General features: G+C 42.8%; 1 protein-coding gene across 3 annotated transcripts in view; it reads right to left on the bottom strand.

Annotated features, from left to right (window-relative positions):
- RC3H2 (ring finger and CCCH-type domains 2) overlaps positions 1-13250 on the bottom strand; it is a 2406224-nt gene that overhangs the window by 1029045 nt on the left and 1363929 nt on the right. For all 3 annotated transcript variants that reach the window (XM_044058310.1, XM_044058308.1, XM_044058309.1), the window contains one exon: positions 6674-6885. In XM_044058310.1, the coding sequence (XP_043914245.1) occupies positions 6674-6885 (212 nt within the window). The remainder of the gene's footprint in view (positions 1-6673; positions 6886-13250) is intronic.

The raw sequence follows: 13250 nt of genomic DNA, 5'->3' as shown, positions 1-13250 counted from the left end.
GCTGGTAGATATTGCAGAAGCATGAATCTTTAAGACTAAGAAAGGCCCTCTGAAAAAAAAAAAAGGGACAGCCAAATAAGATAATATCAAGGGAGCTGTGATGACAAAGGTTTTTAGCCCTTGGTCTGGCACCATACAGAGAGAGTCTCTTCCATTTTGAGAGGTATGATTTCCTCGTACTGGGGTTTCTAATCTCTTTTAGAATGACCAAGACATCCTTGTGCGAAGAATTTCTGAGATAAGGATCAGATCATCCATGCTGTTAGTCTCAGGGTGCTCAAGCTTGAGTGAATGGTGGTTCTCCAGTTCATAGACAAAAGATCCAGCTATTGTGGAAGCAGCTAAGGCTCTGACTGTTTATGCTGTGTAGCTGCTGGAACCAATGTTGTCTTGGCCAAAAGGATGTAATTAGGATAATTTCTGACTCTTACACTGACACTGATTAGCAACCTTGAGGTAAGACGTATGGGAAGGAAAGCATACAGAAACACACCTGTCCATGGTCAGGAAAAGGCAGTCCATCCTCGAGGCCTAGTTGTCTTTGGCCCTCTGGCAAGACTTCTTTAGCTGCCTGTTTTCTTTGGAGGCAAAAAGTCTAGTAAGTGTTTTGAAAATATTCTTTTTCAACGTCTATTTGTGTGGGTCTGATACTTGTGACCTGCCAGACAGTTTTCTACTAGCAGGTACTTCGTTATAAGATGTTATTTAATTTCCTGAGTGGCATCCCATAACTGCAGTGCTAGGCAGCAGAGAAGATAGGAATTGGTCCCACTTATATAACCAAATCACAGTGGTATTATCTGTTTTTATCATCAGACTGCCTGATTGCCACAATTTTTTAAATTCCATCAGGCCCCTGAATGTTGTCAACATTTCTTCTGACTGATGGGGGTTTGAAGAACAGCAGACTTCCATAGGCCCTAAACTTAAAGGTTGCTGCAGTGAGTGCCCCATGTTGTGTCCAAGGAGTCTGAGGTAATGACCTGATTTTCTGGTGTGAACTGGAAGGGGACTCCCTTGTTCTGAAGACAGGCTTCTATCCAACAATGAACATCTTTTTTCAGGCATGGGAGAAGCTTTACTTTATGGTTCAAAGGGTGTTGGGTGCAGACATCTTATGTTTTTTAAATACCATTGGATTTTTCTTCTATGCAGTCTGGCAAGGGCTACTACAATGCAGGAGGCCATGTAATCCAGGGCCCCGAGGATCTCACTGGCAAGTCACAGATACCTGAAGTAGTAGTAAGATATTGGAAGCACTGGGTTAAGAAGGCTGCCACCTCTTGTGGGAGGACACCATCTGCCTGTCTGCATCCAGGAGTGCTCCTAAAAAACTATTCTCAGAAAGAAGAGGTCTTACTCCTCTAGACTGAGGGTGAACCCCAGGCACGAGAAGCAGTCCCTGGTTATGAGTAGAGATGCTTCCAGTTCTTCCTGTGCCCTTTTCTTCCTTGGGAACTCCTTCTATGGAGCCCTGGTCCAGTAAAAGGTTGTTCTGTGACTGTGCCTTTTTCAGTTGATGCTTTGGAACGGAAGGGATGCCTGCATATCTTGGTAGAGGGAAAACAGAAAATTTTAACTTGATGTTATGATCCGAATGACCCATCTGTCTTGGGTAATGCATAACCATTTGTCACTTGGAAAAGATGGTAGGGTTGGGGGTGGGGCTTTAAAGGAGGGAAACAGGAAGGTGCCTGGTTGAGTCAACGCTGTTCACTGCTGGACCACTGTGGTCAGGGCTCGGTAGGCCTGGTATTATTATCTGCTTGCCATCTTCTTACGTGGTCTCTGCTGTTTTTCTCTCCTAGTCCTCCTTCCTTTGCCCTAAGATGGGAGTCAAGCATACCTCTCAACCTCTTAGTGCACGAAATCTGGACAAAGCCTAAAATAATGGTGGGACAAAGCCCCAAAAATACAGACATTTTAAATCTTGCTTTTATAAACTTAGAAAGTTGCCGAAATCACATGATTTGTGTTGGCATGTAATTTCGAAAATATATAAAGCTTGAAATTCAAATGTATTCTATTACTTAGTGACTTCAATCATCTGTGAATCTGTGAATTGCCAGAAAACCACAAGTTTTATGAGTAACAGGCCAAAAATATTTCCCAAGAGAAGACTGGTTTGGCCTTGGGTCTGGTGCTGAATGTACTCTGCCCAGATTGCAGGTGGGCAGCCACGACCTCTGCTGGTCATCTGAAGCTCCCTCTGTTGAACTGGAAATTCCACCCTGCCTAAAGTAATCCTGGAACGAACGTCAGAAGTCGAGACCTGTACAGTGATCCTGGACCCAAACAATGAAACCATCATTTGGCATGTGCGGACTGCAAGGGGAATTATGGCATACTGGTCTCCAAAAGGGTCTCGGTAGTGGCCTTGGTCACACATCCCCATCCATATGGAACAGAGTTCCTCCCTAACCCAATTTAAGTGCAACTTAGACAATTGGATGGAGAACACGAAATTCATCCCTGATTTGGCACCTATGCCTCTAATCGACACAGGCAATCTGTAAATAGCTCATCTTCCAGGCCCTAGCTTGTAAATGTTTCAACTCCCAAGCCCCTGCTTACACTTACCAACAGTATTAGAACTTGCCAGAGATTTGGGATGCAAGGCTAGGTTTAAAAAGGGCCTTGGGGTTGTTAGCCTAGTAAACACCTATGAACATTTTGTCAGTGGAGGGGGACTACAAAGGTGTGGCTCCTCCTTTGACAATTATGAGCCTAGATGGATGGGCAAACTCTAAATGGCTGTTGTCCACAGCTCTAATATGCCTTAGACACTTCTTACGAAGGGGAAGCTATGACGCAGATTGACCTAAAGACGCCATATTAAGCATACGTCCCCTGATGTACTTTTCATTTTCTAGGGATTTAGTCCTATGCATAATGGTCTTAAAATTGAAATAAGCACAATGGGGATAATTGAGCACTTATGGTTCCGAACCCAGGCAAAAAAAAAGACAGTGTCTGAAAGTCTCGTTGAGGAATTATTTTTCTACACTCCAGTGGGCATCTAACCAAGCAGTATTAAGGAATAAGAAAAAACGTTCTCAACAGGGTACTTTTCTTGACTGCAGTTCAAAGAACGGCTGCAGACCAAAGACATTATGGATCTGTATCAGGCTTCAACAACATGAAACAACTAACAAAATGGCAGCAGCTCATGTCCCTTATATCAACAGCAATGGAGGCACTGCCCCATTAGGAGGAAGAAAAAGCCTCTGGTATTCAGGTCATCCAAGGGCTTCCATGTCAGGAAATCCTAAGGAGTTAATACTGCAACAGTGAAATAAGGTGAACATCTCTATGTGGCATACCACATAAAATGTTCCAAGATCAAATTCTGCAACTCTCCACAGAAGACACCCTCGGGTAGACAGCCAAAAGAAAGTCATTTTTTTTTAACCATGTCATACCCAGGAAGGTGTGGGGTTTTGGGTAAAGCTGGCTTGAAAACACAAGCTCCTGTTTTTCCACTATGTCAGCACTAGACAATGGTTCAGCAGACAGTTCACTTCTTCAAGCAGTGTGAGGTACAGAACATCTAGTTGGGGTGAAAGGGAGATGTATCCTCCACCATGATGTCAAATATACTTCATTAAAATGTATGGGGCTGAAGCAGTGGAAGGGTGGAGATCCCTGAAGTAGGTATCAGAATCAAAAGGTATACACGTAGGGGCTCGTCAACTTTAGTCCTCCCACCACCACCACTGTAATCATTGTCCAATAGGAAGATGTCTCAGACTCCTGAATGAAAATCTTGGGGATGCTTAAGGAAGGGTGTGCGAGCCCTAGTGGAAACTGGTTTACGTCTGCCATCTCTGAAAACTTGGGTGAAGGAATTTGGCTGTGACGTAGCTTCTCTTGCTCTTTTATTTATTTATTTTTTTTAAAGGCTGAAAAGACTGTGATACCACTCTCCTACTGTTAAACTAAAGACATAATGGCACTGAGGAAACAAAAGACATAATGGCAATGAGGAAACAGCAGGAGTAATGACACTGAGAATAATAATGACACAAAGTTGGGCCATCTACGGACCCTGGAAACTACAGAACCATAAGTCTCACTAGTCTCATATGCAAAGCCTTGGAAAGAATCATGGAAATGAAAATGATCAATGATATAATAAACCCCCAGACACTAGCCCCAACCTAAATTGGTTTCATCAAGGGCAGATGATGCCTACTCAATCTGGTGGACTTCTTTAAGAAGGGCACCAAAGCACTGGATAAGGGCAAAATGATTCACATTCCCTACCTTGACCTGGCCAAGATATATGACAATAACACACTCGGGCAATGTTGACAAACTCAAGAGGTTAGATACAAAACCATTATGTCACCTGGTGTAAATCCAACTGGCTCAAAGACAGGACCCAGGAAGTTAGAATTGGGGAGTCATGAGAAGTGGCCAGTCACAACTGGAGTCCCTCACGGATTGGCCCTTGGACCTCTCCTTTTGGCATTTACTTCTCTGAAGTCAAGGCCAATGTCAATAACCTCTGGCTAACTAAATTTGCAGATGATTACAGATTAGGACCTGTCACCGTATCCCAGACAGACACAAATAAGAAAGGGTTGACACAGACAAGCAACTGGTATCACAGCTATGGACTAAAACTAAATGTCAAGAAAAGCATAATAGTATCCTTCGGGAAGTTATCTACCCTTGGTAGCTAGCCTATTGACAACACATCCTTAAGAGTTAATCCAGTAGTCAGGGACTTGGGGACACACAGAGACAGCAATCTAACCTTTGACCATCATGTGTCTAGAGCAGTGAGGAAATCATTCTATGCTGCGTAACTTCATCTAGGTCCAAGGAAGACATTGTTCTGTTATATTCAGCATTCATCAGACCTATCATTGAGCACAATACCCCCTTTGGCATGTACCTAACCAGGCATATCCAACAGCTGGAACGTCTACAATGGTTCCTAACTAAAAGAATACAAGGCTTAAGTAACATGTCCTATGCAGACTGCCTCAAGGCCCTATCCCTGTATTCTGTCTCCTACAGGCTGCTGACAGGAGATCTCTGTATTATGTCTCCTACAGGATGCTGACAGGAGATCTCTGCCTAGCATACAAGGCATCATCAAACTCCACTGTGATTGAACTCCTGCAAATATGCAAAACAAACGGCACCAGAATTACCCGTTCTAAAGACTTATCTGTGATATAAACGGGACTTGCTGGAGAGACAGGTATGTATCCCAGAGACTACCCTGTCTCTAGAACAGGCTCCCTATCCATGTGAAGTAGAGTTCCTCTTTAACCCAATTCAAATGTAATTTGGACAACTGGATGGGGAACAAGAAATGAATCCCTGGTTTGGCACATATGTCTCTTAACAGACACAGGCAGCCTGTAAATGGTTCATCTCCCAGGTCCCTGCTTGTAAATGGTTCATCATCTAAGCCACTGCTTACACTTATCAAGGGTACCGGAACTTATCAGAGATTTGGGATGCATGGCTAGGCTAACAAGGCCCTTGTGGCTGTCAGTCTAATAAACACCTATAAACATATGAAACAAAAGGAGCAATGGCACTGAGAGAGGCGACACCCTCAGGCCCCAACTGGGTGCACAGAATCTTACACTATTAGCTTTTAGACTTACCCATTTCACAGTGGCCCTCTGACTTCATTTTCTAGTACTATTAGGGGAAGGGCAGATGTCCCTCATACTAAGGTCAAATGCTTTATGTATCTGACAAAATCCTTAAAGTTAAAGGACCTACAAAGTGGAATTTTCTTGTTAAAAAGCGTTCGCAGTGTTCTCAAACCAACAATGAACTGGGTTTTGCTGAGACAGAAATGACAGTGAGAGTCTTGCAGAGGAACTTACTTCACTGCAGGCACACCTGCTGGTGATTTTTTCCAAGAATGTCATCAGCCTCTAACAGACCTCCAAAATCATAAAGAAAAAAAGGCCAATACAATTTTATACACACTTCAATAAACACAATCTCATATTTGGTATAATGAGAAAATCCCAGCTATCCTAGCTAGGCTAATTACCACAGTGCTCTGGAGGTCTCCTGGAAGACACTAAAAGACTGTCAATTTCTGTGCTGTAAAAAGGAGCTAAAGATGGCATGGGTGTCTGCCTTTTCAATGAAGCATCCTGCTGATCCCTATCAAGATTACATGGAAGACCAGCTCTAAACAGGGGGTGTCCAAAGCTCTAGACATCAGGTTGCATGAACATACAGATTTCTAAAGGTAATCCCAAAATATTACAAATACTCCAATAGTGATTCTTATGTGAAATGTCTCAGTAAAATGTATTTTGGTGAAAAATGATTCAGCAAAATAGAATGAAATCCTTGCTCCTTTCTACCAACTTCTGCAGATATTTAATTCATTCTTCATTTCAAATTCTAGATACTCTTGCAAATGTTTTAAAGGCTTCATCCTTCAAAAGATAAAAATCCTAGTCCCCCTAAAACTAAAAAGTGACTAGTCCAGCTCTTTTCTGAATGTTCTAATAGATTGTACGAATCTTACGAAAACCAGTTATCATCAGCATCATCTACAGCAGCTGTACAAAAGCAATACAGACAGACTCCATTAGTAACCCTTGCACAAGTGTGCAGTGTACGGTTCATGAGGCATCACTTAGATTTCTACTTCAATCGGCATCAACAACTCAGAACTTACCTGCTTGTGGGCATGTTGGTATTTCATAAGATACACGAGGGTCTTCAAAATACTGAATGTTTTCTGAATGTTGGGGAGGATATATAGAAACTCTGGATATGAATTGGCCAGACTTTGATTGCAAAGGACTAACGTCAACTCCAATATTAGGAGAACTTGTTGAGGTAGATGTTACTTGACTTATGGAGGTCTTAGGCGGAGAGCCAACTTTGCTACAACCAAAAAAAAAAAAAAAAGTTTTGCAATTAAACAAAAAAACAAGGTGAAAGAAAATAAAATTATCAGAGTATTCTTTAATTGCCAATTTAATTAAAAAAATACATACTTGTATTATTTGTGTCTTCAAAAATATTTGCAATAACTAAACTAGGCTATTGGTTTCTTAACCTGTTTCAATACTGACATGAAAGCTAGACAGAACAATTCTTTATAATTTGAAACTTCAACTTAATGCGTTTGAGCGTCTCTGTTAAACTACCTGAAACAGTACCTGTACTTTTGCATACTGTAAAAAGCACAATTATCATTGGACTATGTTATCCAAACACAATTTCTCATCCTTCATTTTTCTTTTAAGTTCATTTCACCACCACTTTATGATAGCTCTCAACCTAAAAAGTTGTATCAATCCAAATCCACAAACCTCCAGATCAATGACTACGCAATTAAACAATTACCTCTATTAGCACTGCTATCAGCTTAACTGATCCAGCATACCTTTTCTCTAGGATTTATTAAACTGAAAGGAAAACATAACTGCAGTACAATTACTCTTTTTCCCAAAACAGGAATATCAAGTTTATCATTTCCTTTTGGGAGGAGAAATGCTACAGTTGTGTACAAACACTATGAGACTTAACACAAATTAAAAATAGGCTGGTTTAAAATAAATTGTCATCTTGTACCAGATACAACTTGGCCAGAGTCAACACTGACATGACCTCTTTGCTAAGCAGTTTTAATTTTCCCTATCTGCAAGACAAATGGCTTCTACAATAACAGGGATTGTAGCAGCCCAGGGGATAGGAGAGCATTGTACCCATTTATTTCTTAACCATAACACATCTAAGTTATTGGTGTGAATGTCAACTTTCCCATTAGGAATAGAGTCCTTAAAGACCTGCAAAGTTGAGAAGACCCAGAATATTGATGTGCACACTAGCCTCAAGTATGCCATGCACGCTGGACTGTTTTCCCTGACAATGACCCCATCCCTACATCGTGGCCATCTGTGGTGGCAGCCACTAAAGGAATGGTGAAGTGAAAGACTTCCCAAAATAAGGTTAGGAGTATGATGCTGCCATCAAGAAAGCACTCTGCATACCTTTGAAATACTCACTGATCAGAAAGACGGTCATTCAATCAACTCAGATCACCAAACTTTTTTTTTTGTTATTACGACTGCCATCAAGCCTTGCATCTTGAGTCAAAAATCTACATTGACTATTTTAGCATGAAGTTAAAACACTTGCTAAATGGATGGAAGGAATCCCGTCTAAGGGAAGATGGACTTGCAGGAACCTATATACACAGTACATCCAATATATGCAAGAGTCTGCGATGGCTCCTTCCGAGACTCTGTGGTACTCATCTTAATTCCCAATAACTGAAATAGGTGGAGGAGAGACATTCATGCTGCTAAAAGTTTCTCTATAGTCAGTGCCGCTAGGAACCAGTCATCCGAGTACGGAAATACCTTGACCCCTTGCAGACGTTGATTTGCTGCAACTAAAGATATACATTTGGTATAAACACTAGGGGACTGAGGTAAGACTGAATTTAATGACCCAAAATGTAGATGTTCGAGTGTATTCACTGTTGCAGTCATCACCTGTGGGTTATCCCTGCTGTGGTAGTCCTCGGCTGGCCCGAATACCAGAGTCAATGTTTTTCTGCGTCGGCTGGAGTCACCTGTAGTCTGACGTCAGGTCGTCAGTGCTATAAAGCAAGGCAGCTGACGTCATTACATCAGTTTTTCTTGCCCTAACCCATCAGAAGCACAAGGAAATAAGGTAAAGTGGTCCTGGTGGCTAAAAGCCACCGTGTGAAGCTTATGACCCCTACAGCAAGAGGATATAAGGTTGATGGAGGGAGGGAAAAGTACAGTTGTGTACACTTACCATAAATGTAGATGTTCGAGTGTATTCACTGTTGCAGTCATTACATTTGGGTAATCTGCTGGCAGGTTGCCCTAAGTTGGCCTGAATAACAAAGTCTTGGGTCCTCCGTCGGTTGCTGTCTCCTCTTCCATGACGTCAGGTCGTCAGGGATATAAAACATGCAGCCAATGCCATTTTAATCAGTTTTTCTTGCCCCAGATGTCAGGTGCCCCCCAAATGGGGAGCAAAAATATATAAACAAACAGTAAATATATAAATACACCTTTGAAACAAAAAATTTACCTTCAACAAAAAGCAAATACACCACAAAGGCTTTTGAGTATAGTGAAGGAAAGAAAAGGTATAGAATCGGGGATGGCGGGTGGGTAACCCGGACTGCAACAGTAAATACACTCGAACATCTACATTTATGGTAAGTTTACACAACTGTACTATGTTCTTCGTGTTTCACTGTTGCAGTCATTACATTTGGGTAGTATCCCAAAGCTATGGATGGGAGGTTGGAACTAAACAGCATTAGGAGCAGCTTTAAGACCCTGCAAGACTGCAGTGGCAAAGCCTGCCCTGGATTTAGAGAAGAGAGGTAAATGGTAATGCTTTGTGAAGTATGAACAGAGCTCCAAGTAGCAGCTTCTAGAATGTCTTTGGTTAGGACCCCTCTGAGAAAAGCTGCTGAAGTAGAGGCAGCCCTGGTGGAATGGGACCTGATCCCCTTGGGCACAGGTTTATCATGGTACAAAGAGCAGAAACGAATGCAGTGGCTTACCCATTTAAAAATAGTCTGCTTTGATATAGCCTTCCCCTCTGATCCTGCAGCAGATGCTACCAGCAGTTGCTCAGACTTTCTTAGAGGATTTTGTCCTATTTAAGTAGAATCTTAGTTGTCTGTGTACATCCAATGAATGCAGAATCTGCTCCCCCTTGTTCTGCGGATTTGGGAAAAAAGTTGGCAGGTGAATGGTTTGGTTAAGAGCCACAGTGGATACCACCTTAGGCATAAAGGAAGGATTGGTCCTGAGGGCTACCCTGTCCGGGTAAAATATAATGAAAGGCTCCACGGCCATGAAAGCCTGTAGTTCTGAAACCCTTCTAGCTGAATTGACTGCCAAAAGAAAAGCTGTCTTCCAAGAAAGAAATTTTATATCTGCAGTAGCCGCTGGTTCAAAAGGAGGTAGGGTGAGTTTTTCCAGCACAAAATTGAGGTCCCATGTGGGAGTTGGTGCTCTCCTGGGAGGTCTTAAATTTTTGGCCCCTCTGAGACACTGTTTTAGCAGTGGATGAGAAAAGAGAGGAGGCTCTGTGTTGTAATGAGCCGAGATGGCAGAGGCATGGATTTTTATTGAAGAAAAAGACTGGCCCTTGTCAAGCATCTCAGTTAAGTATTGTAAAATCTGAGGAATATTGGGCTTTGCTGTGTCTATTCCCTGTGCTTGGTTCCAAGCGCAGAATCTCTTCCATTTATCAGCATAAGATTTTCTAGTACTAGACCTTCTGGCTTCCAAAATGACATCCATCACAGGTTTACTGAGAGGTGTGGTTTGAATAACTAGTTGATTAGCCATGCAGCAAGATTCAGAGTTTGGAGCTGAGTGTGCAGAATTTGATAGATCTGCTGAGACAGTAGATGAGATGTCTGAGGCAAGTACCATGGAGGAAGGTGTGACATATTCCTTAGAAGCGGATACCAGTGTTGGCAAGGCCAGTCCGGAGCAATTAAAATCATTTTTGTTTTTTCCTGTCTGACTTTTAGTAAGACCTTGGAGAGTAGAGGCAGATAGGGGAAGGCACAGACTGATAGGTTTTTCCAGCTGAAGGATGGAGCATCCACTTTCCATGCTTTTTCGTGATGAGTGCTCATGAAGAATTTGTCCAGCTGATAGTTTTGGGGAGAGGCAAACAGATCTATGTCTGGGCTTCCCCATTTCTGTGTTAACAAAGATTTGTGGATCCAGCTTCTATTTGTGCGGGTCCATAAGATTTCTGCTTAGGTCGTCTGCCAGAGTATTTTGCTTTCCTGGCAGGAATTGAGCTTGAAGATGTATTTGGTAAGTCAAGGCTGTGTTCCCCAAGGCCATGGCTAGTCTGCAAAGGGGGTAGGAATGGGTACCCCCCTGCTTATGTACCACATAACTGTGGTGTTGTCCGTCTTTATCAGTAGTTGTCCTGGATGAAGTAAGTCCTTGAAGGCTGTCAGAGCATTCTGAACAGCTAGCATTTCTCTCTGGTTGATATGCAGATGCATTTGGTTTGGGCTCCATTTGCCCTGAATGCATCTCCCTGCCAGGTGGGCCCCCCAAGCATAGTCTGATGCATCTGTAGTCAGGGTTTGGGTGGCTGGGGGTAGAGTGAATGACAGTCCCTTGTTTTGGTGACATGTCTCTGCCCACCAAAGAAACTCCTGTTGTAGGCAGGGAATGAGAGGGATCATTGTTTCCAGGCTGTGACAATGTTGACTCCATAAACTTTTCAGGTACCATTGAAGTTTCCTCATATGCAGTCTCGCATATGGAATCAGTAGAATGCAGGATGCCACGAATCCCAAAGCCTGCAGAATTTGTCTTGCAGATAACTGGGTTTTTGTTGCAATTTGTTTGTAGTATGCCGTCAATTGCAGTTGTTTGTCTGGTGTGAGGAAAGCCATCTGGGCAGTTGTATTCAAGCTTGCACCAAAGAATGTAATTATTTGAGAGGGTACCAGTTGTGATTTCTTTTCGTTTATGGTGTACCTTAGGCATGCTAGAAGCCTTTTTACAAACGCCAGATGTTGAAGAAGTGTGTCCTTGTCCTCTGCTTGAATGAGACAATCGTCCAGATAAGGATAAATTTGAATGTTTGTCTGGAGAATGCAATTACTGGTGCCAGGCACTTTACAAAGACCCTGGGCCCAGTAGATAAACCAAAGGGCAGTGCAGAGAATTGGTAATGCAAAACGCCTGCTCTGAAGCGGAGGTATCTTTTGCAAGATTCCCTTATAGGGATATACAGGTATGCCTCTTTTAAGTCTATAGTTACTAACCAAGAATTCTTGCCTAGCATAGGCAGCAGCTGTTGTAAAGTCAGCATTTTGAATTTTGGAATGTCCAGGAACATGCTCAGAATCGATAATTCCAGTATTGGACGCCATGAATCGTCTTTTCTGGGTACCAGGAAAAGTCTTGAATAAAATCCTTGCCCTTTTTCCTTTTCTGGTACTGGTTGAATAGCCCCCATATCCATGAGGGCATGACTTGTTTCTGGGCCTCTGTCCACTGGTTTTGTGGCAGATCCGGCCATCCGTTTGGAATTGGCAAAGCATGGCAATTAAATCTGTACCCCTGGGATACTATGTTTAATACCCACTTGTCCTGGGTAATTAACTGCCAATTTTGAGCATGAAGTGCTAGTTCCCCCCCCAAGGGGGCTGCCAAAAGGCAAGTGCTTGGAGATGGTAGAGGAAAGTCATTGCGACTGCTTTACTGTAGGGTTGTGCTTTGTTACCTCTAGATTTGGAGGTGGAGGCACCCCATTGCTATGATCTGTATGATCCCTGTGATTGATATCTGGAGCCTTTTGAGCACCTGGGTTTGCCCTCGTGGCTCTGTTGGACACAGGAAAGGACCAATTTTTAGTAGGCCAGTGCCTACTGAACCTGGGTGGCTGCACTTGCAAAAAAATCTTTTACCGTTTGCACAGATTTAGCTTTGTCTTCCATTTTCTTTAAAACCACTTCTGCCTTATTACCAAACAGAACATCATGCTGCAAAGGGGCATCCAACAATTTAGCTTTAACATGATCAGGCAGATTTTGCTCCTTGAGACAGGCATGCCTTCTTATCACAGATACAGTAACGGCAGCCCTACAAGAGGCCTCCAAGGAATCAAACCCACATTACAAAGTATGCTTTCCAACCTGTTCTGCTGCATGCAATAAATAGTGCAGTTGTGTACCTACCGTAAATGTAGATGTTCGAGTGTATTCACTGTTGCAGTCATTACACTTGGGTTATCCTGCTGGCAGGCTACCCGCCGTCGGCCTGAATTCCAAAGTCTAGGTCCGGCATCAGTTGCTGTCACCTCTTCCTTGACATCAGTGCTCCAGGGGTATAAGAGATGCAGCCGACGCCATTTTCTTCAGTTTTTCTTGCACCAGATGTCAGATGCCTCCAAATTGGTAGGCTGAAAATTATGCCAATAAGTATGCATGCACAAAAATAAACATTTCCTTCATCTACAAGCAAATACACCACATAGGTTTTATAAGATAGAGAAGTACAGATAAGTCCCAGCAAAGAAAATTGGGGAATGGTGGGTGGGTAACCTGGACTGCAACAGTGAATACACTCGAACATCTACATTTATGGTAGGTACACAACTGTGGTGCTGCGGTAGCGTTGTCACCTCACAGCAAGACGGTGTCCCATTTGATTCTCAGCTAGAGCGTCTTCTGTGTGGAGGCATGCGTGAATGGGCGTGCCTTC

Source organism: Protopterus annectens, chromosome 16.part0 (genome assembly GCF_019279795.1).
Source record: "Protopterus annectens isolate FY-2018-M chromosome 16.part0, PAN1.0, whole genome shotgun sequence".
NCBI lineage: Eukaryota > Metazoa > Chordata > Ceratodontiformes > Protopteridae > Protopterus > Protopterus annectens.
Note: the sequence above shows the minus strand (reverse complement) of the source record. Positions and strands in the feature narration are given on the sequence as shown.